Source organism: Notothenia rossii (genome assembly GCF_949606895.1).
Source record: "Notothenia rossii genome assembly, chromosome: 9".
NCBI classification, from domain to species: domain Eukaryota; kingdom Metazoa; phylum Chordata; class Actinopteri; order Perciformes; family Nototheniidae; genus Notothenia; species Notothenia rossii.
In genome coordinates, this window is record NC_136907.1 from 61,227,379 (window position 1) to 61,254,947 (window position 27,569).

The 27,569-nt window shown below is 40.9% G+C and overlaps 1 protein-coding gene across 1 annotated transcript; it reads left to right on the forward strand.

Annotated features, from left to right (window-relative positions):
• Positions 1-9,109: 9,109 nt before the first annotated feature.
• Positions 9,110-26,684, forward strand: LOC307020619 (nuclear receptor ROR-beta-like). The gene is made up of 10 exons (XM_079652110.1): positions 9,110-9,557; positions 16,087-16,172; positions 16,293-16,434; positions 16,844-17,335; positions 18,851-18,972; positions 22,367-22,499; positions 22,986-23,093; positions 23,679-23,789; positions 24,096-24,208; positions 24,310-26,684. Exons 1-10 carry the CDS (start codon positions 9,551-9,553, stop codon positions 24,469-24,471), a joined length of 1,476 nt encoding a protein of 491 aa, XP_079508236.1. The 5' UTR covers positions 9,110-9,550; the 3' UTR covers positions 24,472-26,684.
• The last annotated feature ends 885 nt before the right edge of the window (positions 26,685-27,569 follow it).

The following is a 27,569-nucleotide window of genomic DNA, read 5'->3' on the forward strand; positions in this document are numbered from 1 at the left end:
TCACTTTATGCAAGACATGGATTAGACTGTGTGAGAGTTTGTGATCACATCTTTTGATAAAGTTTTGCTTTTTTAAACTTTTTCTTTTATGTTCAATTCATAAATCATCTTCCAGGATTTTGGATTCTTGGAGGCATGCAAGAAAAACAAGCTCAGAACAAGAAGGTAACACAAGGTGAGTAATTGATTTACAAATGATCAATTCAGAGATGAATATTGTTCCTAACTACCTCCTGGCAAATAAAGTGTCATTTTTGTATGATTAAGTCAATGCTATCCTTGTATTTACACTTTCAAATCTGCAAAGCTCAGTGGTAACTTTCAGCAAATGTGTTGAGCGGAAAAAAACAAGGTCACACAGTGGTTGAGGTGAGAGTGGGAGGCCAAGAACCTGACTATGACAGACAGGGAAAATAAATTGAAACATAAATATCATCCATGCGGGATTGAGAGCATAACCTCTCTATTGTCCAACAGCTTTTTGGGAGAAATTGTTCAATAATTTCAGCAGAAAAGACATCAAACCTTAATGGTAATGCGTATTGAAAAATGTGTGCCTCATACATTATTTTCAATTCTCACATATCAACTTAAAAGCAGAAATAGCCTGGTTTTTTTCTGATAAACTCGTCAACAACTGACAGTCACAATCAAAGAGCCACAGGCCTCTGATCTGCTCCGTGTACATGAGGTATTTTTTCAACATGTCCTCATCAAAGTGTTTCAATCCATTCCGACAGACGGTTTGAAGCTTGGACGCAGGACACTGTTTGCCACACACACACACACACACACACACACACACACACACGCACACACACACACACACACACACACACACACACACACACACACACACACGCACGCACGCACGCACGCACGCACGCACGCACACACACACACACACACACACACACACACACACACACACACACACACACACACCATACACGGCACACAGATTGCTATAACTGCTTTGTTATTGCTTAGAGTTAGGTCTTGCAGCAGATGCAGGCTTGTTTGTCTGTGCTTGTTTTCTGGTGTGATTCACTTGTTTGTGGCAGAGGGTGTGTATTCACCAGCGTGAATAAGCTGGGACAAAATCCCTAACTATTGTCATATTGTAGTTCAGTATTATATACTTTGTATCAGGAGAAAGAAAGAGTGGAAATTCGATAATGAAAGATTTTCCAAAAGTCCTTGTCCTCAATAATCTTCTTGAACCCTGCCCACATATTAACGAGATTACGGTGATGAATCATTGCCTGCATCATAATCTTTTGTACAACATGGGTCTAACACTGGGCTTGTATTCAAGCGCTGAAGTATAGATAATGATTGGCAAAAGAGGCTTTAAGCTAGGACGAATAATGGTTGCGAAAAAAGAAAAACAGAGTTGTTGAAAAAATGAAAAGGACATTTAAAACAGTATTTGAAATATATGGCTTTTGGCAACATTGTTTACAAAGGCTTCCTCTGTTTTGTGGCCTTGGGTTTTCAGTGGAAAAGGTCAGCTTTATTAGTAAGACACGAATATAATTAAAGAGTAATAATAGGATGGTATTGTTGCTAAAGGAGGACAACATGGCATATTAAAGGTCTAGTGTTCTACTTTCTTTGAATGGTTCTTTAATATCAAAAAAAGATTGCTGGTTTAAAAGTAGGAATAGACCAAAATCAAGTTTTGGTTCTGTAAATTGTTATCAAAAACTTAAACCACCAAAGTATTTTCACATCCTCATGAGGTAGCCCAGGGGAGCAAAGAGCAGAGATAAGAATACTCCTAGTGTCTGTCTTCTTGTTACGTAAAGGAAAGACTTCGGCATCAAAATGCAGATGCAGAGCTGAAAGTGCATTCACAAGGGAAGGAAAGGACTGACGGAAAGAATCAAATGGGGAACGATTGAACGAGGGGAAATGGAAATCTAAAGAATCTGATTTGGAAATAGTCTTGGACTGGCTGAATGGAACAGTTGAGAATACATGAAACAAAAACAGATGACAGAGCAGAAAGGTTTTCAGTCTGAAGTTTTACTTTTCTTTTATACTGTATACAGTTAAACATATTTTTGAGTTAAGACGGTTTGGCTTCAGGAAAGTTTCAGCTTTTTCCATAAGACTGCAACATGCAAACTGAAATTGGGAATATTTAAAGCCAGAAAGGGGAAACAATCATCCTATTAGAAAAAGACTGGAGGTCAGGTGTAGCTGTTTGTGAATTAAGCTTTGACCTTTAGTGTTAAAGCAAAACTGAGGAAACAGTGGCATAATTAAGAGAAATATTTATAATGTATTGAGTATATGTATCCGTTAATCCCAACACATTTAAATTGCAATGGCCATTAGAATGTATTTTACTTAAAACCCTGAAAAGCAAGGACATGTTAAATAGCATCTTGTTATAAAGTGTTTTATTAGGAATTACTATGTTTTCGCAGTAATTGCCTTCTTAGCAATACTCTGATTTTATTCAAATCTGTTTATACTTGAAAGATTCTATTCTCTGAAAATAAAGGCAGAAATCTAATATTACACAGGATATGAAGTGGCCTTTTGTTATCATTCATTTCTTTTAAATCCCTTGAGGCTTATATTGTTTTCGCAAATTTATTTCCCAGATCTCCCCGGCTCGTGTATATCCTTGTTGATATATTTCCCTGTGAGACTTGGTAGATCTAATTTTCCTTGGCTTTCGTCTGGCTGTCAAGCAGGGGGCCTGTCTCTCTATCCACTGGGTTATCTTCCTTTTCCTGCCTTCCTGTATTCATCCTCCCCGTCTAGTACTGTATGAAAGTGCCCCTTTACGTGTCAGAAGAGATATAGGTTGGTGGATGAGAGGGGGGTGGGGGGTTCCATTGCTTTAACTAGGTCAGTGAAGACACAGCCCTCCCTCCCCCCACAGTGCCCCTGCTCTCGGTCTCTTCTCTATCTGTTTTTCTCTGCTGTGACGCAATGCAGACTCTCACAGTTTATCTTGTATTACCTCCAGACTCTCAAAAACACAACACAGCCTTCATTGATGACAGTGATGCATCCTCCCAAATCAGCATCAAGGAAAAAAACATATTGGCGTAAAACAGCTTGCACTTTTTTTCCTTTACAGATGCCAGTGAAGTTGAATGAATCAGCTGCACCATATGGATCTGTTCATTGGTCAGAGTTTTAATGATTTGGTCCAACTTTTTTTTTTGTGATGGAGCATTACATAATGTTCTGGCGTTGCATAATGTTTGTGTGGGTTCTCAATCTGTGATCGGGCACATTTGGAGGGGCAGTGTAGTGCAGACCTCAGAAAGTTTGTCAGTGTTACTGTGCAGGAGCGTGCTCTGAAAAGGTTGTTTGTGTGTGTGTGTGTGTGTGTGTGTGTGTGTGTGTGTGTGTGTGTGTGTGTGTGTGTGTGTGTGTGTGTGTGTGTGTGTGTGTGTGTGTGTGTGTGTGTGTGTGTGTGTGTGTGTGTGTGTGTGTGTGTGTGTGTGTGTGTGTGTGTGTGTGTGTGTGTGTGTGTGTGTGTGTGTGTGTGTGTGTGTGTGTGTGTGTCAGAGTAAATAAGACAACAATAATTGCATCCATCTGCTGTTCTTGAACCCCATGAAAGACATGATGTGACTCAAAATCACGAAAGGTCGATGTTAAAAAGCAAAAAAGTATTACATAAACCCGGCCTGTTGTACCACAATCCCAACACTGGATGTCTCTGTTTATGTTGTCTGTGTTGCGATGAGTCATCTGGGCAGTTATACATTATATGAACTAAAAACTAAAGCTCAACCATGCCTGATTTTCAAATGCAGGGTGTTTATCTAAATGAACAACTACCTGAGGTGAGATACAGGATGCACTGTGTGTTGCATGTGTTGAACACAAAGCAAGAAGCTGGGAAATGAATGTGATTAAACTCCTTCAAAAACCAAACCAAGGCTGCGCAATAAAACAAAAATGTAAACATTGTTCAGAGTTTTTTAACTGATGTCTCATGTAAGAATAGGGGTTGCTCAATAAAAGGATTATTAAATAATTCCATTCTGCCTTGATTACATCATTGAGGGAGGATCACAATAAAAGGGCTCTGGGCTTGCATTATAGTGAAAGGAAATAGAGGATTCAAGGGAATATGGGAGAGTGAAAGGGCAGTGAGATAAGACATTTAGGGGTGCAGCAGTGCCTTGCAGATCGTGCACAAAAAAAGTTGGTCATCAAGCCAAAGATGGAGAACGCAAGGTGGTACAAGACGGATGCGGAAGTAGCCGCATGTTAAATAAAATGTGCAGGACTCACTCTGGAATAACTTATTGCACCTCCCTGGGCTTATTTACAGTAGAGTGAATGGAATTATCATAATGTTAAACCTTGTGTGATTGCATGTGTGATTGCATGTGATAGTGCATGTGTGATTGCATGTGTGATTGCATGTGTGATTGCATGCGATAGTGCATGTGTGATTGCATGTGTGATTGCATGTGTGATTGCATGTGGTCCCACCCAATTGTTTGAAACTAGGTCATGCTCACATGGCAAAACACATTGACCACACTGGTGATAAACAAAGCCCAGTTGCTCTGGCAACCTCCATTTACTCTCACCACGTCTTTACATGGCACATATTTGTATTTGCATCAGATTCCTATTTGAATGTTGACATAGACAAAAGCTGCGCAGTTTTTTTTCTCGACACTGAGAGTAAAGCTATTTAATAAACAAGAGTGCTGTATCATTTTTGATTAGAAACATGTTCACACCTTAAATTAATCATGAGTGTATTTTGATTTGCTAATGTGAAATCAGAGGTTGGGTATTATTAACTAAATAGAGGCTCTGTAATGTGAATGTGCCATCACTCAGAGTACTCCCTTCTTTTTAAGTGACTGTGGGTGTGGATGTTGAACCTGCTTAGCGAGAAACAAAGAGAGATGTAGAAGGGTGAGGGGAAATAAAAGGGAGACAGTGACTGACAGAGAGGGATTTACTGCTGACTGTGTTTGTCAAGACAAGTCTGGACATACTATAGATATGTAAACACATGTGTGCATGTCTTTAACAAACTCAAACAGCCATGAAGAACATTTCCATGAAGACGTGCAAACTGAATTTAGCAACATGGTTAAAGACTAAATGTGTTGTGGATGTTTAGAGAAGTGAGCTCCTATATAGAGGGTTGCATGTGAGTACAGGGCAAATAGAGAAGAACCATACTTCCCCTATCCGGTTCTTAATTTAGAACGCCCCTTGAACAGGAATGTGCATGTTGTTATGAATTGCAAGGGTTCCACTGTGAAGATCTGAGGAGTCATTGTACTTTTGTGTACAGAAAACAGGCATTTTCTTAAAAGATATACATCATAAGGTATCTGAGTTCATGCAGTTACTGTGTATTTGTTTATCTATAGATATAGAATAACCTTATGCCTCTGAAAACTGAAAACCACATTTTAAGTAGTTTAGTTTAAAAAAAAAAACACTAATATATTACAATAAAAAATATATAGCGTTATTTAATGAGACTCTTACACTTAGCTAATCTTCTTTATCTGTGTAGGTCTAGACGCTTTATTGAGAGTAACCAAACAATTGAACAACTGTCAATGGTTCCTATTCAAATTGTGTTTGTTAATAGATTGTTCCAGGGGAAGTAAGTATAAGCCAACAAGTGAAAAGAGCTCAAAGAATAACTAAATATATAAATGTCGAAGTCACCCAAACTGTTCTGAATTTGGAAGAAAAAAAGTGTGTGTGTTTATTTAGGATCCAATATCTCATCTAATTTAGAGGCCCGGAAAATCCCCAGTAAAATCTTTATTAGTTGCCTTGCAGTGCTCAGAGCTTGAAGGTTAAAAATGTATATCTGACAGATTATGATGTGAAAACGATTTGCATTTGTTCTCACTGTTTAGGTGTGAGCTAAATTCAAGTTTAACTTCCGTGCAGGTTGTGCTAAACCACCAAAACAGGTTTTAATGTTTATTGATGTGTAAGTCCAAAAGTTTAACTGTACAAATATGATTAGACTTAACAATAGCTCATTATCAGTATTGTGACTAGGTATAATGCAGCAAGAATACATTTTCTATTTCTGTAATGCCTGAGAGAGGGGGGTGTGAGTGCTGAGATAAATCTGTATCTAATGCCCTGAGACTGAACTCATTCTATTTATTCTGCACGCTTTATCAAATTTGCACCCTGTATGAAAAATGAAACTGATAAGAAGAAACCAAGAGAATAAAAGAAACAGATGTTCTACAGTGTAGAGTGGTAACAGGATCTGGGAAGATAACAAAAAGACGGGGGGAAAAAGAGCCTGGGGTGAGACACAGAAAAGATGGAGATTGGCAGGGATGCAAAGTGGAGTTGAGTGGAGGAGGATGACTACATTGTGACAGGAGGGAAAATGTTTGTACTCCATCTGACACACTGACCTAGTGACTCGGTACAGCTCACAGCTCCATATTTCAGAGCAGGGGCTACGGGGAGGGGGAGAGAGGGATTAATAGTGCCTCCAGAGAAGAGAAAACATGGAGATTAATCGAATGAGGGAACAGGGAGTGAGGGATTACAGCTCAGTGGATGGCAGTAGCCTGAAATAATCCAAGCAAACTCACTGGCACAGTCGAGTAGATGTGTGTGTTTGACTGTTTGTGGTTACAAATTAGAACAAATTATGAAATAAAAGACAGGATGTGGTGAATGTCATGTATGATTAAATTACAGATGTTCCCATAAAAATGCATGCAAGTGTTTTACAATGTGTGCGTGAGATGATGGACTGGAATGTAAGGAGTTGATACTGCTAGAGCAGAGAGATTGGCCATGGGGCCCCACTGAAACCATGTGCAGCCAATCAGTTACAGTAGGTCCCTCATCCCTACAGAGACTCTTTGATGTGAGCGAGGCCTTAAAATTCAACCCCGGGGAGTCACAAGGCTACACTGGCTTTGATCTGAGTCAGGAGAAACCTTATGCCGTTCCTCACAACAAGGGCCCTCTGCACAACAACAAAATACCCGCTCGCCTGACATTGAAAGTGTTGGAGGAGTCATGTGGGTGCTGAAAATCAGTTCACTAAATACAGACATATTGTATGTGACTGCTCAAGGTAGCTGCTACAAATGTCACTATAGCTGTACCTCGCATCCCAAATGTTCTAATGCACAGTAACCAAAGAGAGTTGGTTGCATTTTTTAATAAAATACTCTGTTGCAATACACTTTATTTGAGAGGGATGTGAATAATCCTGAAAGGTGTGAACTGGAAATATCTCACAGCCCTTCTCTGCAGAGAAATAATTCATGCCTATTACTTGCACCACAGGGCTGTCAGTTCAAACCACTGTGTTTAGTTTTCTGACTCGAGGCAAAGGGGACTTTTTTTGCTCCTTGTTTGTGAGCTGCAGATTTGCTTGTTGTCACAGAGTCTATGATGTAAATATCCGACTCCCCCCCCCCCCCCCCCCCGTCTGCTCTCCTATCCTGTTATGCTGCTGCTGGCAACCTTCCAAAATCCTTCTCCATCTATAAGCTCTTCTTCTTCCTTGCCTTCTTCTTTCACCTCTTGCTTTATCATTGGGCAACAAAATGTCTGCCATGCCGAAGCTATGCCGAAGCTGTTCTCCCACTCCCTCTCTCTTTTCCCTTCTTCTGCTGTCTAACAGAGCTGCACAGCGGTTACGTAAGAGCTAAGGTCAAAGTGTCATTGCCGTTGTCAAGGGAGACATAGAACAGAGGGGCTTTAGAAGAGATGTGCACGGGGCGCGAGAGAGGGAAAAACTGCAGACACAAACGTCTGATAGGAAAAAGCTGTGCAGGAAGGAAGAAACGTAAGGATTTGAACACGTATGCATGAATAAAAAAATCAATCTGATGAAGTTTATAAATAAAAGCGATTGGCTGAAGGTGCCCGACTGCTCCACTAACCTAGATTCAGCCTTGATGCTGTCTCATAACACCGCTATCAGAGTATTGCATCACAAAGCCACCCCTCACACCTGAGTAACCATCCACCTCTTCATCAGCCCCCACTATCACACTGTCTGTAATGTCTCACCCATTCAAATGTTAAAGAAAAATGTACAAGCAAAAATAACACATTTGGTATTTGTGGATGACATAATACTGAAATAGAAATAAGTAGCTCTATTCCTGTGATATGTTCCTGCAAGTGTAGTGCATAAATGTGAAATGTACCAACAGGCACCAGACTACAATGGATAAAACTGTGCACTGTCACTGGGTATAAACTACATTTAATGGTGGTGAGCAATCATTGGGAGAGCAGCAAGGCATATTTTCATAACATAGACACAGGACCAAAGCTAATTTGAGTACAATGGCTCTATGAATATTTTACAGGTCCAGGAAATGAAACTCTGAGACGATGCAGCAACTCTACACAGTATTTATGTTGCCACCGAATAAAATGTATGTGTGTTCTCGTTTATTGGGGAATATAGATATTTTAATAAAGATTACTTCCATTATCAACATGTCTGCTTATTATATTCTAGATAAAGAATGGTCTCTGAAATGTCAGATAATAGGAAAATAAATATCCATTCCAGTTGCTCCAGGTCATGTTTTCAAATATTGTCATTCCAATATCCAAAGATATTGAGTTTAAAAATAACCAAGAAAAGCAGGACATCTCCATATTTGAGAGGCTGATAATATCATGTTCTGACCTTTATCCCTGAATAATGACTATAATGACTTATGTATAAGTAATAGTTGGAGATTATGTTTGTGTAGTTTTTTTTTTCTCCCTGATACTACATAGAACTGCTTTCTTTTAGCTTATACCTTTTTTTAACTGCATACTCCACCAACCTCCAGGTATCTTCCCTCAGGTTGGGAATGAGTGCAATGAATAAAATAGGTCTAAAAGGTGTAAGCTTTCTGGTAAACAAAGAGCAAGTTTCCCATAGCTTCTCATGAGTGTGAGTGAGATGAGAGCATATATGAATGTCTCTTAAAGCAGAACTGATTGCAGGTTTAATTACATTCCAGGTAGGGATCATAATTATTTCTCATGACAACAGAGCACTAGTCAATCATTTGCTTAGCCACCTTAAACTCGCCCCCGACGGCGCGATCCCGCGAGAGCTGCGAGGATCTATCGGCGGTGAGATCATGGGAGAGCCCACCACGCTTGGAGAAAGTAGGTTAGCAGGGTACAGGAAAGCAGGCGGAGAATCAGAGCGCAGAGGGGGGGTCCGATCACCGGTCGTCCACTGTGACCGTGGGACTATTATGTCAGAAAAGTTTAGCTAAATATCTACGCCGATGTACCAAGAGGTTACGATGCAATCCGTAGCGACTTTCTGCACTATTTTATTTCGCACGGACTTGACCGAGCGATAGGGGAGAGGAGTTTCGGGTAGTTTTTTTCCCCAGTATTCTTTTGGTCGTGTTTTACGAAGGCTGTCTGCAGCCGGGGCGAAGTTAATTTACGAAGCCATTTCACTCTGGCTCTAGCGGCTTAATCTGCTCGACCGTGTCGCCTACATTAACCACATGTAGCCGGGTTTTTAAATCGTTCTGCCAAGAGAAAGAAAAACATCAAAATGAGAGGTACGTTGATAGTTTTTTTCATTAAATCTGTCCAGTTGAACTTGGTGAAGATCACAGTGGGGGGTTTGTGGGTCTTGAACGGCCACTTGTGTGCTCACGGCGATTTGAGTGCGCTTGTTTTTCTCCCATTGCGCATTAATCCCTCATGACTGGATTATGGCTGCACAGAGCCCCAGGCTGCATGCTCCACGCTGAAATTCAGCATGCAATGATAAATATCAGGAGGCATATTGTTCAATCAGGAGAAATGTCTCAAGCAGATTATTTCAGTTTTCATAATCTCTTAGGTCTGTTTGTGGTGAAAGCAGGCCAATAGGCTACTTTAATTGCACACATGCGAAATTGTTTATTTTATGCATCATGGCGGTGCCAAATGTGTCTGTTTTTGAGGAAATGTGAGTCATATCTCATCTGGGCTACCTTCTGTAAATGTTGCTGGGACATACATGTTAGGAGTTATGCAATAAGGAGAGGGAGGGGTATGAGAGAAGATTGTTGTTAACCAAAACTGCAATTATGTAATAGAGACGTTATTCAGGTTTCAAATGAATTGAAAATCTTGTGAAATTATGCAAACATTCACATTAATGTATTAAGTCATGTACTGGTATACTATCATACAAACGTCTTATTCAGTGATTATTTTTATATTTAAATATGTTATTAAAAAATGAAAAAATTGTGAGAATTCCTGCTAACTTTCCACTTGTAGCTTGGACTTTACAACATGCATGTGAGCAGTGTTGGAGCAGTGGTGTGATGTTGTTGTGATGTGATGGCTGTGCCAGCATGGCTGACCGTGTGAGTGAGCAGAGGGAGAGGGATCTGGCTGTTCCACTGACCTAGTTATGTCACCCAACGTTATACACATAGACTGTATATGGTTATAAAGCATAGGCAGCGGCGGGAGGGGGGGAAGCTGTGGGAACTGCCGTGCCGCCGGGCGTGCAGCTCCATGTGCGGGCACAGCCGCACACTGACGCTCGGCCTTCACTTTGTGGCTCCATGACACAGGCCGAGGATGAACTTGGGTAGAGGGCATCAGAGAAAAGTTGTTTACATACATACAGCCATCTGATTCCTATTGTTTGTAACATTGAACTAGGTTTTTTCAATAGCCCTATTTTCTTATGTGAAAAGGGCAAATATTTCTCAGCATTACATAGCCTGGGTGACATTATTATTTGTTTTGTGTTGTCTACCAGAAAGACAGATCTTGCTGTAAACATATCACAGTTTTTATCAAAACACACATTCATGCAGCAGTTTTAGTTGCAAACAAAGACCTAGTATGTTACAATTAAACTAATCCTTGTCTCAATGTTAACTAAAGTTTGGTTTGCTTGTCTTACATTACAATCTTTTGTTGTGCAGAACAGCTGCAAAAAGTTTTTTTTGGCAGGGGAGGACAGAGATGGATTTTGTTTTAAAGGAGGGAGGAAGAAGCTGAGGGGGCCTCTCATGAAGGGAGGATCCAATTCTGGCAGGATATCCAAATGTAAACAAAGCACGACCCTTAGCTCACTGCACTGAAAATGTGTGTTAGTCACCCAACCTGTCATTTCCTCACTAGAAAAGCACGTCAGCATTTGTTTTCCAGTTTGAACATGCATACAAACATTTGGTATAAGAACCAGTTGTCTAAATAGTAATTGCGACAACTTTTGGCTTTAATTTATGTCCTGTTGTCATATCTGACACCTCCTGTGATACAAGATGGCGCTACTGCAGCATGTCTTAATATGTATTCCATGAAGACTTAGTGAAAGAGCATAAGATACACACACACTGACGGTCGGTAGAAGAGGCCTATGGAATTGTTTTCTCTGTTAATCCCCCCTTAGTGTGCCTCAGCCTGGCCTCCTCTGGTATTTGCATCTTTTAAAATAGAGCCCCTTGATTTGAGTGCAACAGCAGCCAAGCAGCCAGGTTGTTTATAAGCATTTTGAGAGTGAAGTCTCATCCGTTTTGTTTGTCAAGTAGAATCATCCTTAGACAGTAACATCTAATTATTTAGTGAGAGCTGCGTATTAGAGAATGGGGCTGTGTCAAGTGTAATCAGTAAGACACCTAATAGAAACAAGCACAGGGTGTGAAAACAAACAGGGGCTTGTTTCCCTATCTAAGAATATACTGATCTCCTCAGGTTCTTCTCTGAGGCCTTGAGGCTTTGCAAATACATGTTTTGGAAATAATATAATCTGAAAAACATTCCTGTAAACATGATTTCAAAAGATGGAAGAGACAACAAGGGCAACCACAGTGGATTTGTTGTGTTACGGCTCTGTGCTGCGCTGTTAGTTTACACCCAACTGTGAGGCATGACACAACAAGTGCTTCAGCTTTGCTAATGAGTGAAGAACTCAAGCACCAGGCCCCTCACCTCCTACTGAGCGTATCTTCTTGTGCCGTCAGTCATTCTTATGCTGAGGTAATGGAAATAATTAAAAGAACACAAGCTCCCATAGAGCCTTCAACCACTCTGATGCTCAACGGGCATTTAGTTGTAGTCTGCATGTCATTGTGACTTGCTAAATAAGTGAACTGCCGGTACTTGGGTTAAAACAGATTGTACGTTTAAAATACAGAGACATGATGTTTGTAAACATCTGGAGGGTCAGCAATGTTATTTTTTTCCTTTAAATATATTGAAACACTGTCATACTGACTAAATAGGCCTACAAGCCAGGGGGCTCCTGCTGGAGGATTATTGGTTGTTTGTGGTTCATATGAAATTCCAGGAAGCGAACAGCCGAAAGCAAAAACTCAGTGATTTGTCTGTACCTCTCTCTATTCCTTTAATACTGAATTAGACTTTTATCACATTTATTTGTAGCCGAAGTGTTAAATGTCTGTTCCAAGTTTTCTTTGTGAAAAGGCTTGGATGTGCAGTCTGCTCTAACACCATTCTTTGTTTGCATCTGGCGTCATTTTCAGCAATTTATTACATTTCACGCTAACATTTTCGGACTCGGGAGTGTTAGTGTGTGAAAAATGTAATGCCCTGCGTGCAGCCTTTGTTTATCATGTAGGGCTGTACCCGAATATCCAAATATTCGTCCGTTGGAGTACTATTCGGGTTTCAATTTTTGTTATTCGGATATTCGAGCACTGCGGTTGCAATTGAATTTATTGAAAACTCCAATATCAACGTAAGAGCTTGTGCCTCTTCGGGGGGTGCTAACACTTATCCATAAACGTTATCGTTTACTTTCTCCGTCTTTATATGCAGATATTACTTTTTCTCCGTTAATTTCCGTCACGTTGTTTCCATAGCAACAACAACTTCCTGTCAACAGTGTTAACTCTCCTTCGAAATAAGAGCATGTCGATACAAAATAGGAAGCCAAGCCAAATTACACTTAAGACATACAACTGCAACGAAAGTAACAAACACAATGCAATATCCTTTTCAATTTCAAAGAACACAAATTGGGTTGTATACATTAACAAATAACTATAAAACAACAATACTGTGTAGAATAACAAAATGAAGGCCGTGAATAAACCGAAATACACGTGTTGAAGCGGTTCGCTGCCGATTACTACGCACCCCCCCCACCCCGTGCGGGCCGAATATTCGCTGCTGATTACTACCAAATATCCGGAGCCCGAAAAATGGTATTCGGGACAGCCCTATTATCACATGGTAGCAACATTCAGGATTAGGATTTCTGTTTTTGGTATGCAGACTCTTTAGAGAGCTTCAGATGATGTCTAATAATTGTTGTTCAGCGCCGGTCAGCAATGATTAAAGGTAAATGTAATAGCTGTTGAATTTGTTATATATTTTGAGTACGTTCAATATCACTGGGTTTATCTCATTACAGTTGTGTTTTCTGTCAAAATGAAATGATTTAACTTATCGTTTGGTAAATTGACAAAAAATAAGTAACTTTTTAAGAAATAATGCATAAAATACACTTGTGCCAGCTCCTGAAGCATATATGAGTCTTACTGTGTATAAAAAACAACAGAATAGTGATGGCTTTTTGACAGTTGGTAAAAGGTTAAGGGTATTTTTCACTATTTTCAAATGTTTCATAAAATATTGAATTGAGTAAATCAAAGTTATTATCTGTCGCCATCGCTTTTCTTCTCTCTATTGTGTCAGCGATACAAGTCTTTTATGACGTTGCTAATATTTGGTAGTACGTATGTAGGTGATTGGTTTAAAGGGCTGGTATGTTTTCATTAACCAGGCAGTTACAGACCATCACATTCAATAATGGAAAAATAAAGGATATAAATATATGACTTTCTCTCGATACCTGGAATGTCAGAAAATAGGAGTGAGAAAGCATGGATTTGTGTTTGCAGCAACAACGTGGGGGGGCGGCATCTGTGTAATTCTGGCTCACAGGACATAAATAGATTGGGTTTAAGCACAGGCTCAATGTCAAAGTCTGGCGAGAGGGCTGAATTGCTGACATTCAAGTTCAGATGTTGTCTGCTTTGACTGGATTGTTGTCGGTTACAATATGAGCTCCTACCATCAAATCAAATGCTTTCTCATTACTAGAACAGCACAGGGTTTAATATCTGCATAGCAATCAATCCATATGACAAAACATTTTGAGTGATTGAGGTGTGTAATCAAACTGGTAAGTGCGGTTTCTCTAAGCCTTCTTGGCATATCTTGTTGGTATGTTACATGGCCAGTTTTCTGATCCAATCTACGAGCCTTCAGGGGAATGTCTTATGAGGAAGTCTGAGCATTGTTTGGCTCCACCTTAAAACTGGTCTGTGGCGAGTCAGGATGGTGCTCTCCACCCTCCTCCCTCTCCCCCTGCAGTGGGAAAGTGTGTCAGTGGGACAGAATGTCCACATGGGCTGACAGGCTGTAGTCACAGATGACTCAGCCAATACCAACCTGGCTGTGAACGGCGCTCAGCCAATGGGAAAGAGAGAGAGAGAGACTGAGGAGGGGCGGGGCATCAGTGTTGCTACAGTAGAGTGAGCCTGCTCAGTGCTCCATGACTGTTGTGAGGAATGCTCGCATTTGAGAGTTATATAATCCTGAGATGAAGGAAAGGTGGTAGGGGAACATGAGTAAAAGAGAGAAAGGGAGGGAGATATTTTTCCGTTGCATGCCCGCAGCTGCCCTGACCAGTTGGAGTTTTTTCGGCAACAGTTTTAGAGTGGAGACAGCTGACTGTGTCATTATCGAGGAAAAGTGGAAAGTTGTGTTTTCCAGTACCTAAGGGTGCAACAATTCCTGCTCAAGTGTTTTTCCATACATGTTTGTAAATTGGTCAAAGATTGTACTCTGCAGGGCTGAGCAACAACTATCTGATGATGTAAGCAGGTGTTGTTTTTCTCCTTGGCCAAGAAAAGAGTATTTTGTGTATACTGTATATCCTGTGTGCAGGCGTCATGTGATTTCCTATCTGTTTGTGTACTTTGTTCCTTCATTGGGGCCACATGAAGGGTGCAGACAAACACATTTCATGACAAGTTATCTTCTCCTGTACTGCTTGTTGTGAGACGATTTGTCTGCATCAGTAATAAAAGTAATAAACATACATGACTTTATTGATACTGCCACATTGTTGCTCAATCACTGTACCTATTGCAAGACATTTTTTTTGTCATTGATTACCACACTCCGGTGCAAAGTACAGGATTTGTCTCTGTTTCTTTTCCAAGTGTGTTAATCATTTTTCAAACAATTGTTGAATACGGTGAAGTTCTGAACGCAGCGAGATAAGAGAATTATGTTAAAGGCCTCCACATAAAAGACAGCATCCATTTTTATTGGATCTACAGTTTCACCATAGCTGCTAATGAGCGTGTTTTAACCAGGACTGACCTGGGACCACGGACTGTATTCAGACTCAAAGGAGACTGATATGAAAATGTTCAACATGTCTCTTTCTAACATTGCCTGTAAAAACTCACAGAAAAATTGATTTTTAAAATCCGCTACATTTGCATCAGCTGGAGGCAAAGAGATTGTCTTGTAATAGTGCTCAAAGTTATAGCGTCTTTGAGCATTAAGAAAAACGCTATACAAATCCCATGTATTATTATTACATGGGTGACTGTTTCAAGGTTTAAAGAAGATGCAAAGGAGCACATTTTGGCCATTGTTTAACTCTGGGGAAAAAATATAAGTTCAGAACATAAAGGAAAAAAACTCAAGCCTGGAATATGGCTGGCTTACTTTTTCATCAGCACTTTCAACAAACGTTTAAAAACAGGTTTAAGTGGAAGTAAGTGTGCAGCTTTAGCATGTGCTTACTATTGAAAAATGTTTGATAACAAGTGGCGCTAAATCAATGTAAAATATGGCCTTCTGTAAAATTGTTATGTCTAAAATAATGTATCATGTTACCCAATGTTAAGTTAGTGTTTAGATTTGAACCGTCTTTTGGCAACAGTTCCCAGTATGTCTCAACAATATCAAATAAGCAATAGCTGTTACCACTGAACTTCGCAAAGCAGATGTTGACTTATTTTCTTATCTCTAGTTTCGAATTGTACCTGAATCTGACCTCTTCTTTCAATGTTTTGGTTGGTCCTACAGCTCAGATCGAGGTCATCCCCTGTAAGATATGTGGGGACAAGTCCTCAGGAATCCACTATGGTGTCATCACCTGCGAAGGCTGCAAGGTGAGGAGGAAACACAGAGTAAACCTGGCTACCAAACATAAATTAAACAAACCTGTTTATTCATTTAAAATGTGCTTGTCATTTAAAGTGTTTGTATGCATCTATGTTTGTGTGTCCTAGGGTTTTTTCCGTCGCAGCCAGCAGAACAATGCCATGTACTCTTGTTCCCGCCAGAGGAACTGCCTGATCGACCGAACTAACCGTAACCGCTGCCAGCACTGCCGCCTGCAGAAGTGTCTGGCCTTAGGCATGAGCAGAGATGGTAAAAACAAAAACCACACACTGCATCCTCTTTACACACCTCCTTTTAACATGTGATTCAGCCTTAAACTCATTTATTTACCACAGATGGGGTTTGTTAAACTTTCTCTTACATTGGCAACATTTAATAGATTTATTTCTGTGGGAATCCCAGTACATGTGTTCCTTTTAATTAAAAGCTTATACCAGGAGAATTCACAATCACTACCCTGAGAAGGCTTGCCACATGTTAACCTGTTCTGTAGGTTTAAGAAAAAAAACACTAGGTGGCAGAAGTACAAAAATAAAACGTTTTAATTTGATTGAGCTGACGGCTATAGAGGTGAAATGTATTTTGGTTGCAAAAACTCTGCCAAAAAAGTATTGTTTAGTTTTTGTCTACTATAATAAAATGCATTTCATCTCTTTAGCTGTGAAGTTTGGTCGTATGTCCAAGAAGCAGCGTGACAGTCTCTACGCTGAGGTGCAGAAACACCAGAAGGCCCAGGAGGCTTTGGGCACTGCAGGCGGTGGTGCTACAGCTCTGTCCTTACACAAAGAGGACGGTGTCTGTGGCAGGGAGGGGGGCAAGGAGAGTCTGAGCCGGTCCTACAGCAGCGGGGGCTCCAGCTCCACCCTCAGCGACCTGGACGACATCGCAACGCTGCCGGACCTGTTCGACCTGCCGCTGACCCCCGAGGAGGCCAGCGACTACTGTAGCATGGAACTGATTGGCGGTGGAGCCAGCGCGGGGAACACCTCTGCCTCATCTTCCTCTTCCTCCTCCCCATCCTTGTCCAATCAGAATTCCCCGCAGCAGACTATGCTGGACGGGGCCGACAGCAACGGGATCCAGATTCTGCATCCTCACACACATGCACTGCTGGACCATCTGCCTAATGACTGCTCAATAACAGAACTCGGTAAGTACTGACATGATAAAGGACAACTATTTCCTCTTTATTTTAATCGCTTTCTGCAAACACAAAGTCTCAGAGTGTATGACAATGACTAAAACTCTATGTACTTAAATAAAAACAAACTAGGTCTTCAATACATAATTGACGAGACACAAGGCAAGAGGCAAGAGAGGCAATTATCTGTGAGGTTCAACTTTTATGTTTTGTCCAATTTTAGTTTTATGTATTTTCTTGGTCTTTGCTTTTAGTGAAAATGTGAAACTGTCTGTTTCACATTAAATCACTCACTGAACAAAGAACAATGTTTAAAGAAAGATTGATATGATCATGTTGCACTGTAATTCTATACAAATATAGTAACTGTTGTGCTGCTAGGCCATTATATGTTTTTATTTTAAAATGTACAGTAAATTAAGATGCGGGCAGATGTAATTTAAAACAAAACAGTTGTAAAGAAAACCCCCACAAAGATTAGGTTTTAGGACATATCTTATAACAGGGTTCATACACTTTTTCACCAATGATTTTCAATGACTTTTCCATGACTTCTCCATGACCTTTACCTAATTTTCCGTGACAAAAAAAATAACTCTTTCTCAGCGGTACCACTGAAAATGGTTTATTTTAACATGGAACAGGAAAATAAGGTCTGCATATGAAACATGTTGTGCCTATCTAAAACAAATCAAATAGTAGGCTTACTAGCTTCTACACGCTAAAGCAACTAAAATCTCTCACCAGCAAAATACCTCGACAGTTAAATGCCATTTTACGTTTCATTACTATATGATACAGTATTTATTATCATTATAGTATTACTATTTCGGCGATTAGATAAAATATAAATTATATTTGATGCAACTTTAGTTACATTTCCATGAGTTTTCTAAAACTTTGGGGAAAATATTGTTTTCCATAACTTTTCCAGGGCCTGGAATTAGCGTTTTGAATTTCCATGAATTTTCCAGGTTTTTAATGACCGTAAGAATCCTGTTATAAGCAGGTAGAACCAGAATAATACACTACAGATGGATAGTGCAGCAAAACAGAAAGTAAGATCGGTATCAGATCGAAACAGGGACAGATGAAGGGATGATGGTGTGGTGGTAAGAAAAGCTCAGCATTTTTAGGAGGCCTTGAGGAAGAATATATATTTTTATTTTACTTCTTTATGGTTGTTGGCATCACCAAACCATTGCATGGAAGCTTTAATAGAGCTCTAGGGACCTCTCAACGAAGCAATGGGTAAATATTGTGACGGGTGGGTTTTATAAGTGCAGGAGGTGGAAGAGAGCCAAACAGCTGCGGATGTAAAATTAGTTGATGAGCCTCAACACTTTATCTTGTCCGGGCATCTGTGCCAGAAGTGAGAGCAGAACGGTGCAAAGCATCAGGTTTCCATGATCTGTGGTTGTGCAAATAACACCACTCTTACATATAAAACCTGCTGCCATCACAAACAACCTGAGTGAGGAAACACTCTCGTTTATCTGTGTATGTTCTTTTGTGTTTTGACAGAGCGCATCACTCAGAGTATTGTTAAGTCCCACTTGGAGACGTGTCAGCACAGCGCTGAAGACATAAAGAGATTCACCTGGGTACAATACGCGCCTGAGGAAACACGTGCTTTCCAAAACAAGGTACGTGATTCATGCTTTTAACCCTGTGTGTGTAAACTCTTCTGTTGCTCTGGACTACAGGAGAGATGTAGAGTGTTTTGCTTTGGATTAGTGTATTAGTGTTAAGATATCATATCAGATCTAAATATGCACCTTTAAACTCACTTAATTTAACTTACTGTGCTGATATTTTTAAAGTCTTACACCTACTCACACATTACATTACATTGCATTTAGCTGACGCTTTTATCCAAAGCGACTGACAGTAAGTAAATTCGACCAGGAAGATACAACCTTGAAGAAAACAGAATCATATAAGTACATCAGGTTTCATAGAGCCAAACATTTCAAGTGCTACTCAACTGGCTTTAGATAAGCCAGTCCTTTATTAGTATATAAGTGCTTTGTTAGCAGTTCTTTGTTAGTAATTCTATCGCTCGAAGTGGAGTCGAAAGAGATGAGTTTTCAGTCTGCACCGGAAGATGTGCAAGCTATCTGCTGTCCTGATTTCAATGGGGAGCTCATTCCACCATTTTGGAGCCAGGATAGCAAACCCACGTGTTTTTGCTGATGGCAACTTGGGTCCCCCTCGCAGTGCGGGTGCAGCGAGCTGTTTGGCCGATGCAGAGCGGAGTGCACGTGGTGGGGTGTACAGTTTAACCATGTCCTGGATGTAGGAAGGGCCAGATCCATTCGCAGCATGGTACGCAAGTACCATTGTTTTGAAGTGGATTCTAGCAGTTACTGGAAGCCAGTGAAGTGAGCGGAGGAGCTGCAGAGGTCGGATGGCACATGCAGGTAGACCAGCCAGGAGGGAGTTGCAGTAGTCTAGGCGTGAGATGACGAGAGCCAGGACCAGAACCTGCATCGCTTTCTGGGTCAGCTGGGGACGTATCCTCCTGATGTTGTAAATGTTAGGATTATGTTTTAAACAGGACCCAGGCGCAGGCAATGACTGAAGATGTTTAAATGGTTTATTGTTTCGGAGACTCAGGCAGGTTTGGTGATTATGGAGGTCCGGAGTGGAGGTAGGCAGTGAGAGGCTGGACTGATTACCAGGCAGGCAGGTAGGATGCGGGAAGAAGCAGGCAGGTTGGCTGGAAGCTCTGGTGGATGATGGCCGAGGGATTGCACTGGAAACACAAGAGAAACTAGTTACAAAGAGTACGGATTTACACGCAGACAGGATAACTGAATGGGCAGCCAGGAGGATGTAATACCACTGGTGTAGAAAACAATCTGGCGGTGAGTTGCTGGGAGACTGGAGTAGATAAGCTGTGTCCTGATTAGATGCTGAGGGACAGCTGAGTCGGACGGCCAGGTGAGAGCAATCAGGCTGCTGCCTGCAAGGGACACCACACCCTCTCCACACACACACACAGGGGAACAAACAGGGACACAATTTGGACTGTGACAGTAAAGAGTGTATCTGCAGCAGCGGGTTGTAGCAGCAATGTTTGCAGTGAAGGACAGTTTGTTATCTAGGGTCACACCCAGATTCCTTGCAGTCTGAGTCGTAGAAACAACAGAGGTGCCGATGTTGATTGTTAGGTCAAGAGTGGGACAATCTTTTCCCGGAAGGAAAAGCAGTACAGTCTTGTCGAGGTTGAGCTTGAGGTGATGAGCAGACATCCACTGAGAGATTTCAGCTAGACAAGCAGAGATGCGTGCGACGACCTGGGTCTCAGAGCGGGGAAAGGACAGAATTAGTTGAGTGTCGTCAGCGTAGCAGTGGTAACAAAAACCATGCGGGCTAATGACTGATCCGAGCAAGTTTGTGTACAGAGAGAAGAGGAGTGGACCAAGAACAGAGCCCTGAGGGACCCCTGTAGTTAATTGACAAGGGTCGGACTCTGACCCTCTCCAAGTTAACCTGTAGGTGCGGTCTTTGAGGTATGAGGTGAGGAGGCAAAGTGCAGAGCCTGAAACTCCAAGTTTTTGGAGAGTGTGAAGGAGGATCTGATGATTCACCGTGTCGAATGCAGCAGACAGGTCCAGAAGGATGATGACAGAGGAGAGGGATGCTGCTTTAGCAGTGTGCAGTTCCTCAGAGACAGCAAGGAGAGCAGTTTCTGTTGAATGACCTGCCTTGAAACCAGGATGGTGCGGATCCAGAAGGTTGTTCTGATGGCGATAACAGGAGAGTTGTTTAAAGACAGCGCGTTTTAGACAGGAACGGGAGGAGAGGGACAGGCCTGTAGTTTATAACATCAGACGGGTTGAGAGTGGGTTTCTTTAGGAGAGGGTTTACTCTTGCCTCCTTGAGACTGTTTGGAAAGTGACCAGAAGTTAGAGAAGTGTGGATGAAATGGGTGAGAAACGGTAGAATATCAGGAGCGATAGTCTGAAGGAAGTTTGAAGGGATAGGGTCCAGAGGACAGGTGGTAGGACGGGCTGAGGTAACGAGGGTAAGAACCTCACTTGGAGAGAGAGAGGGGAGAAGGAGGTTAGTGTGTGTGGATGGACGGGGGGTCTGGTGACCCAGCGGTGAGTAAAGGTGAGTCAGAAAAAGAAGAGCGAATATCATCAACCTTTTTTCCAAAGTAGTTGACAAAGTCGCTTGACAGAAGGGAGGAGGGGGAGGGGCTTTGGGGGGGTCCAAGAGGGTGGAGAAGATTGAAAATAGTTTTTTGGGATTGGAATAGGAAGATTGGATCTTATCTTGAAAGAAAGTGCTTTTTGCCTGAGAGATGGAAGCAGAGAAAGAGGAGAGGAGAGCCTGATAGGTTAGGAGGTCGTCATGGTGTTTGGATTTCCACCATTTCCGCTCTGCTGCCCGAAAGATGGTTCTATTAGCACACAGTGCGTCATTTAGCCAGGGAGCCGGAGGGGACTGACGAGCCTGCCGAGATGTGAGAGGACAGAGAGAGTCCAGAGAGGATGAAAGAGTAGAGAGGAGAGTTTCTGCAGCAGAGTTTGGAGGCAGGAGTTGGAACGAATCAGAGGAAGGGAGTGCTGAGAGCACCGATGAGGTAAGAGTAGAGGGGGAGAGGGAACAGAGGTTACGGCGGACAGGTGCAGGATGAGAAGAGATTAGTTTGTTATGTTTGGAAAGGGGTAGAGAGAGTGAAATGAAGAAGTGATCGGATGTGTGAAGCGGGTTTACAGAGAGGTTAGATGTAGTGCAGTTCCTTGAGAATATGAGATCAAGGACATTGCCAGCTTTATGAGTTGGTGGGGATGGAGACAGTGAGAAGGCAAAGGTGGTTAACAGAGATGTTAGTTCAGATATCTTCCCTGTCTGGAAGTTGAAGTCTCTGAGAAGTACAGCGGGAGGGCCAGTTTCTGGGATGTGTGAGAGGAGATTATCTAATTCCACACATAAACACAGACATTTTTTTAGCCTGATCTGATGTTGAACACTGCAGTGTTTTCAATGGACTAGTAACACTCTTTTTTGTGTCACTTTTTCCAGTCAGCGGAGTGGATGTGGCAGCAGTGTTCCCACAACATCACCAATGCCATCCAGTATGTAGTGGAGTTTGCCAAACGCATTGCTGGCTTCATGGACTTGTGCCAGAACGATCAGATAATATTACTGAAAGCAGGTCAGTGCACAATCTAACATTGCTCACATCTCAAATACTTTATTTACATAGTTAATTATTGAAAAGTAAACCGTGTCTGAAACTTGCTAACTTGATTTCCTTCCTGTTTTTCTCCCAATCCTCTACCTTTGCCTTTTTTGCCATCCATTTCTTTATTGTAATAAATTACACATACCCTCATGACATGACATTGTCTTTCTTAATCTGATCAACACATATGTATCTATAACATAAAATACATATATTTGACAATGCGTTAAATCTATGTAAATATTTTGAACTTAAAAAAATTAATGTGGATATCCATGGTATCCTGTTGATTTGTTTATCTGTTCATAAATGTGCACTAATCTGGATTATTATTATTATTATAATGTTGTTGTGTTTCGCGCATGTTGGAGCATTTTGGCCCCTTCCTGTCCCTCCGTCCCCCCTTCCTATTCTTTCTCCCTCTCTCTCTGTCTCCTCCTGTGTCTAACCTTTCAGGCTGTCTTGAGGTCCTGCTGATACGTATGTGCCGAGCTTTCAACGTAAACAACAGCTCCATTTTCTTCAACGGAAAGTTAGCCCCGGCTCAGTTCTTCAAAGCACTTGGTGAGGATCAGATGCATCCACATAATTGACAGGGTGACAGAGGAAAGCCTCTTATTGGTCTGGCTCTTTATGCAAGTGAAAGTCTTTTTCAGACACACTGTGCAGTAATCACCATTCAATTATCTTAAATGACTTAACTTTGGTAATTGTTCTTGATTACCTTATAAGACAGTACTGTCCTGTAACCAGCCAGATCTGGCTTTGAAGAGATGTAATGGAAAGCCTCCAGCTTGATGTTGGTATCCTATTTCTGTCTTGACTCTTTATTACCACCAGATCTGTTTAACCATGCAGACTAGTGGGAAAAAAACAAATGGTGTAATTTTAAAAGATAGTTCATGTCAGATTCTCTGTGAGCTGGTGAAAAAAATCAGATCGGAATTTCATTATATAGCTTTCCCACCATGGAAGAGCCAGTTACCCTTCCAAGCCAATAAGGCTTAAAATTACCATACATAGCACACCTGTAGGCCTTAATCATCCAAGGTATCTCTAAGGTCCAATATCAGTTACTTGAATTAAACAGGAGTAAGTCTTCAAGCTTTTATTGCTGACAATTAATGTATTTATTTCCTGTCTATGCAGGTTGTGATGACCTGGTCAGCGCAGTGTTTGACCTGGGAAAAGGACTCTGTCGTCTACAGCTGTCTGATGAAGAGATGGCTTTGTTCAGTGCTGCCGTGCTGCTATCTCCTGGTAAATATTATTTTTCCATTCATCTCTTTCTATATGTTATATTATTGGAAAATCATCATAGATACATTTATGTAAGCAGCAATGTGTAGTGTGAAGATAGGGCTAATTTAACTTATTATCAAACTAAATCAAGTGTTTTACATGTTTGGGGAATTGTGTAGGAATATTTACAATTTTTCCAATTTCCATTTGATTGAGTTGTCATATTGTGCTTACACAGAACACAGATTGCCTGACAATGTGGATTAAGGCTACTAAAGGAGAACATAACTGTATGTTAATGTGTGCCTATTTTCTTTTCTGTAGATCGACCCTGGCTAACAGAAGGCCAAAAGGTTCAGAAACTCCAGGAGAAGGTCTACCTGGCTCTGCAGCACAGTCTACACAAGAGTGGGGCTTTTGAGGAGAAACTGGACAAGGTAAAGACAAGCCGTTTCAATTATTCTCAAACACTTACAAATGTACGTACATGACGACACACGTATATGAACTTACCTTTGTATATCTTCTGTCCCCACAGATGGTGTCCAAGCTGCCCATAATGAAGTCAATCTGTAACCTCCATGCGGATAAACTGGAATTTTTCCGCTTGGTCCACCCGGAGACCGCCTTCAGTTTTCCACCACTGTACCGGGAAGTGTTTGGCAGTGATATGACTCTGCCTGACTCCACCAACAGCTAGACAGAAAAAATAGGAGAGATGTAAAGAGTGTATTAAGAGGTAGGGAAACGAAAAAAGGAGGGACAGAGAAAGATAAAGAAAGCTCAGCAACCAGCAGTTTAGAGACAATCCAGGACTAAATACTCCGTCTCCCATGATCCCAAAGTAGTCCTCCACTTTCCCAGCAGGCAAAGCACCTTACACTACAGACCACACATGCTTATGGTCTCTGCATATTGTAGCATTAACAACAAGCGGATGGGCATCGTAATAATAAAAGCCCATAAAGCATGATACAGCTCCAAGCTCTCAGACACTTATTTAACATCAGATCCACTGTGGATCACCTAAACTTTTATGAATGTACCTCATCAATAAGCACCAGTGCACAGAGTAAGAACCCAACAACAGTGAATGTACAACCCTGCCACTTTAATGCAGGGTTTTACACAAGGTATGAGTCGTGTTGATCCATAGGTCTCACTAATATTACATCTCTGTCAATATGGTATGCCTGCGTATTCTTACAGACAATATCCTTGTACTGACGATCACTTAGGGACCAAGATCATGACTCTTTTTGTCTGATATAAAAAGAAACACACAGATATGATTCACGGCTCAGGCTGATCTCTTTTAATCATCAGCTTCACACACACATGTAGACAGCATTTGGTGCTGCCGTTTTGTAGGCTCATGTAATGCAATGAGAAACCTCAATCCCACTCACCCCTTTCCTTGTAAATGCCACTTAGAGACAGATAAAGATGAAATTATCTTTAATTTATATACACATTTATAACAAATATTTTAAATGAGATGTAAATAGATGACTATATGAGTATATTGAGAGAGTTGGAATGTGTGAGTTCAGTTTAGAGAGAAAGATGCTTAGTAAGACGAAGAAGAGAGAAAATTGATATTTCAGGAAAGCCGATATACGGACTCAAATCGTTTTCCGGTCTTCTTATGTTCCTGACAGTGATCTCAGGTTTCCATAGCAACAATCCCCTCTTGCCCTGACGGCGAAATCCAGCAGGGTTAGTCGCGGTCATCACGCAAGCAACGGGGTGGACATTTGTGGCAAATGCAACACAGCAGGGGGGCAAACAAAGGTGAAGAAAATCATTGCCTTTGTCTTTCTGCCCTGCCTGAAGAGACAACAGGACAAACAAGGACACTAAGGACAAGGCAAAGGGTGACTTTACGAACTGTATAATAAAATGGGATACACAGGGTCTGCTCAGCTGTTTCTAACCAGCAGTCAGTACAGTCGGTGTAGTATAATTGTCTTTCACTCATCCATAAAATGTATCATAAACCATCCTTGCTGGTTGGAGCAACTGTAGTATTTTGTACATTTGCTGTTCCTCTCACTTTGTCCCTATCCCAACACTTGTCCAAACACCAAGCACTTACACTTTTCCTCTTCCTCACTGGACACTAATCTAAGACCAGACAGAGCTAACAGCCGCCCCCTTGAAGATTTCATTATTTTTAGCCAATCTGTTTTATCGTATCAGTCATATATGGTCCCCCAAGTGTTTCCATTTTTCACGTACATAAATAACACGCTCTCTGAAAGCTGTTATGGATGATGATGATGATGATGATGATGATGTCTTACTCGGGGTGATGTGAAATTCTTGAGCAGAGTCTGAAGACCTGCCGCTCAGGTTGCTAGCTGTGGTCTCTAGCTGTCGCTTTATTACCAGTGTTGTCTTTTAGCCTTGATATCCTCACACCTTTGCACCTAAGATGAGACCCTTAACCCTAATCACTGTGGATGTAAATTCTATTTTTGTGAATGTTGCTCACAAAGTGTCAAAGCCTTTCCCTTTTATCCTAATATTGTGAAATCAAATTGACAAAACATAGGAGTAAACAAGAACCCTGCAAATAAATATGTAACTTTAAGATTAATTGATTATTAGGGTTTAATTGTCCTTTTTGCTGTGATTTTCAGTTATTTGACAGTCTTTTATTCACCGTTTTTATCTGTCTCCATTTTTCGTCTTGCAAAGTCTGTGATCCATTGTTTTGGAGAAAGTCACAAACAAAAAATAGTCGTTTGTCTCCCTTTTCTTTGCCTGTGTGACAACATGTACAAGAGGTATATTACTAGTCCAAAAGTAACTGAGTTACTCAGCTTGATATATATTGTTGTCCAATGGGATACATTACAGTATATGTGGTTTTAAGAATGTAATAAATGTTTTTTTTTCTTTTGAAAATGTGTCATTAAGTCTAATTTCACTTTGATTGCCGATTTGCATGTTTGACAGGACTTGCATACTGTTGAGTTATCAGTCTAAACAGTCTTCAATCAATGATCTCATTTTATGATCCTTCAAATGTAAATTACCAGGATTTGAATCACAGATTAGCATTTGTAAAGTATACACACTGTATTCATTACATGCCATAACCTTACAAATGCAACATTAAAGTGGACCTATCATGCTATATTTGAATAATATAGTGTAGGACCATACCTATATAAGGCATATTTATACTTTTTATTTTTCGAAATACCAAACAGATCATGCATTTGAGCCATTCCTCATTTCGCTCAATTTAAAACTTTCTTTTTATGGGCTGATTCTGTGAGAACAGCACCATCTAAAGGCCTGGCATATGTACTACAGCGTCTCCAGCGCTTTCGAACGGCAATGTCAGTGGCTGCCTCCTCCTGATTGGTGGAGTTGGCCCAATAGCCGTAGCGCCACTTCTGTGACGTCAGAGAAGTGTTCAAATCTGGATCAGTCTGTATCAGATCCGTTGCAGCCCCTTTTTAAGAGATTTGGGTATGGAGGAAAATAGAGAGGGTTGTGTTTTCTGACACTTGGTGTTCCCTGGAACACCGGGGACACATATTCATGTATACAAGAGGTACAAAAGTGCATTTTGCATGATAGGTCACCTTTAAGTTAATTATTCAATTGACAAAAAAATGATCTCCAATGTTTCTTTTAAAATATTGATCATTGTAATAATGTATTATTATTCAAATAAACCATTATCTGGTTGCAACTTTTCCAATATGATAATTGTATGCATTTCTCCATATCACAAATTAAATATAATTGAACCTAAGGTACAAGTTTACCTTGTAAACA

Bases quoted from the DNA above. Each gene is read 5' to 3' on its own strand.
- LOC307020619 (XM_079652110.1), top strand. The intron at 23,790-24,095 runs GTAAATATTATT...TCTTTTCTGTAG, and splicing joins TGCCGTGCTGCTATCTCCTG to ATCGACCCTGGCTAACAGAA. The intron at 24,209-24,309 runs GTAAAGACAAGC...CTGTCCCCACAG, and splicing joins TTGAGGAGAAACTGGACAAG to ATGGTGTCCAAGCTGCCCAT.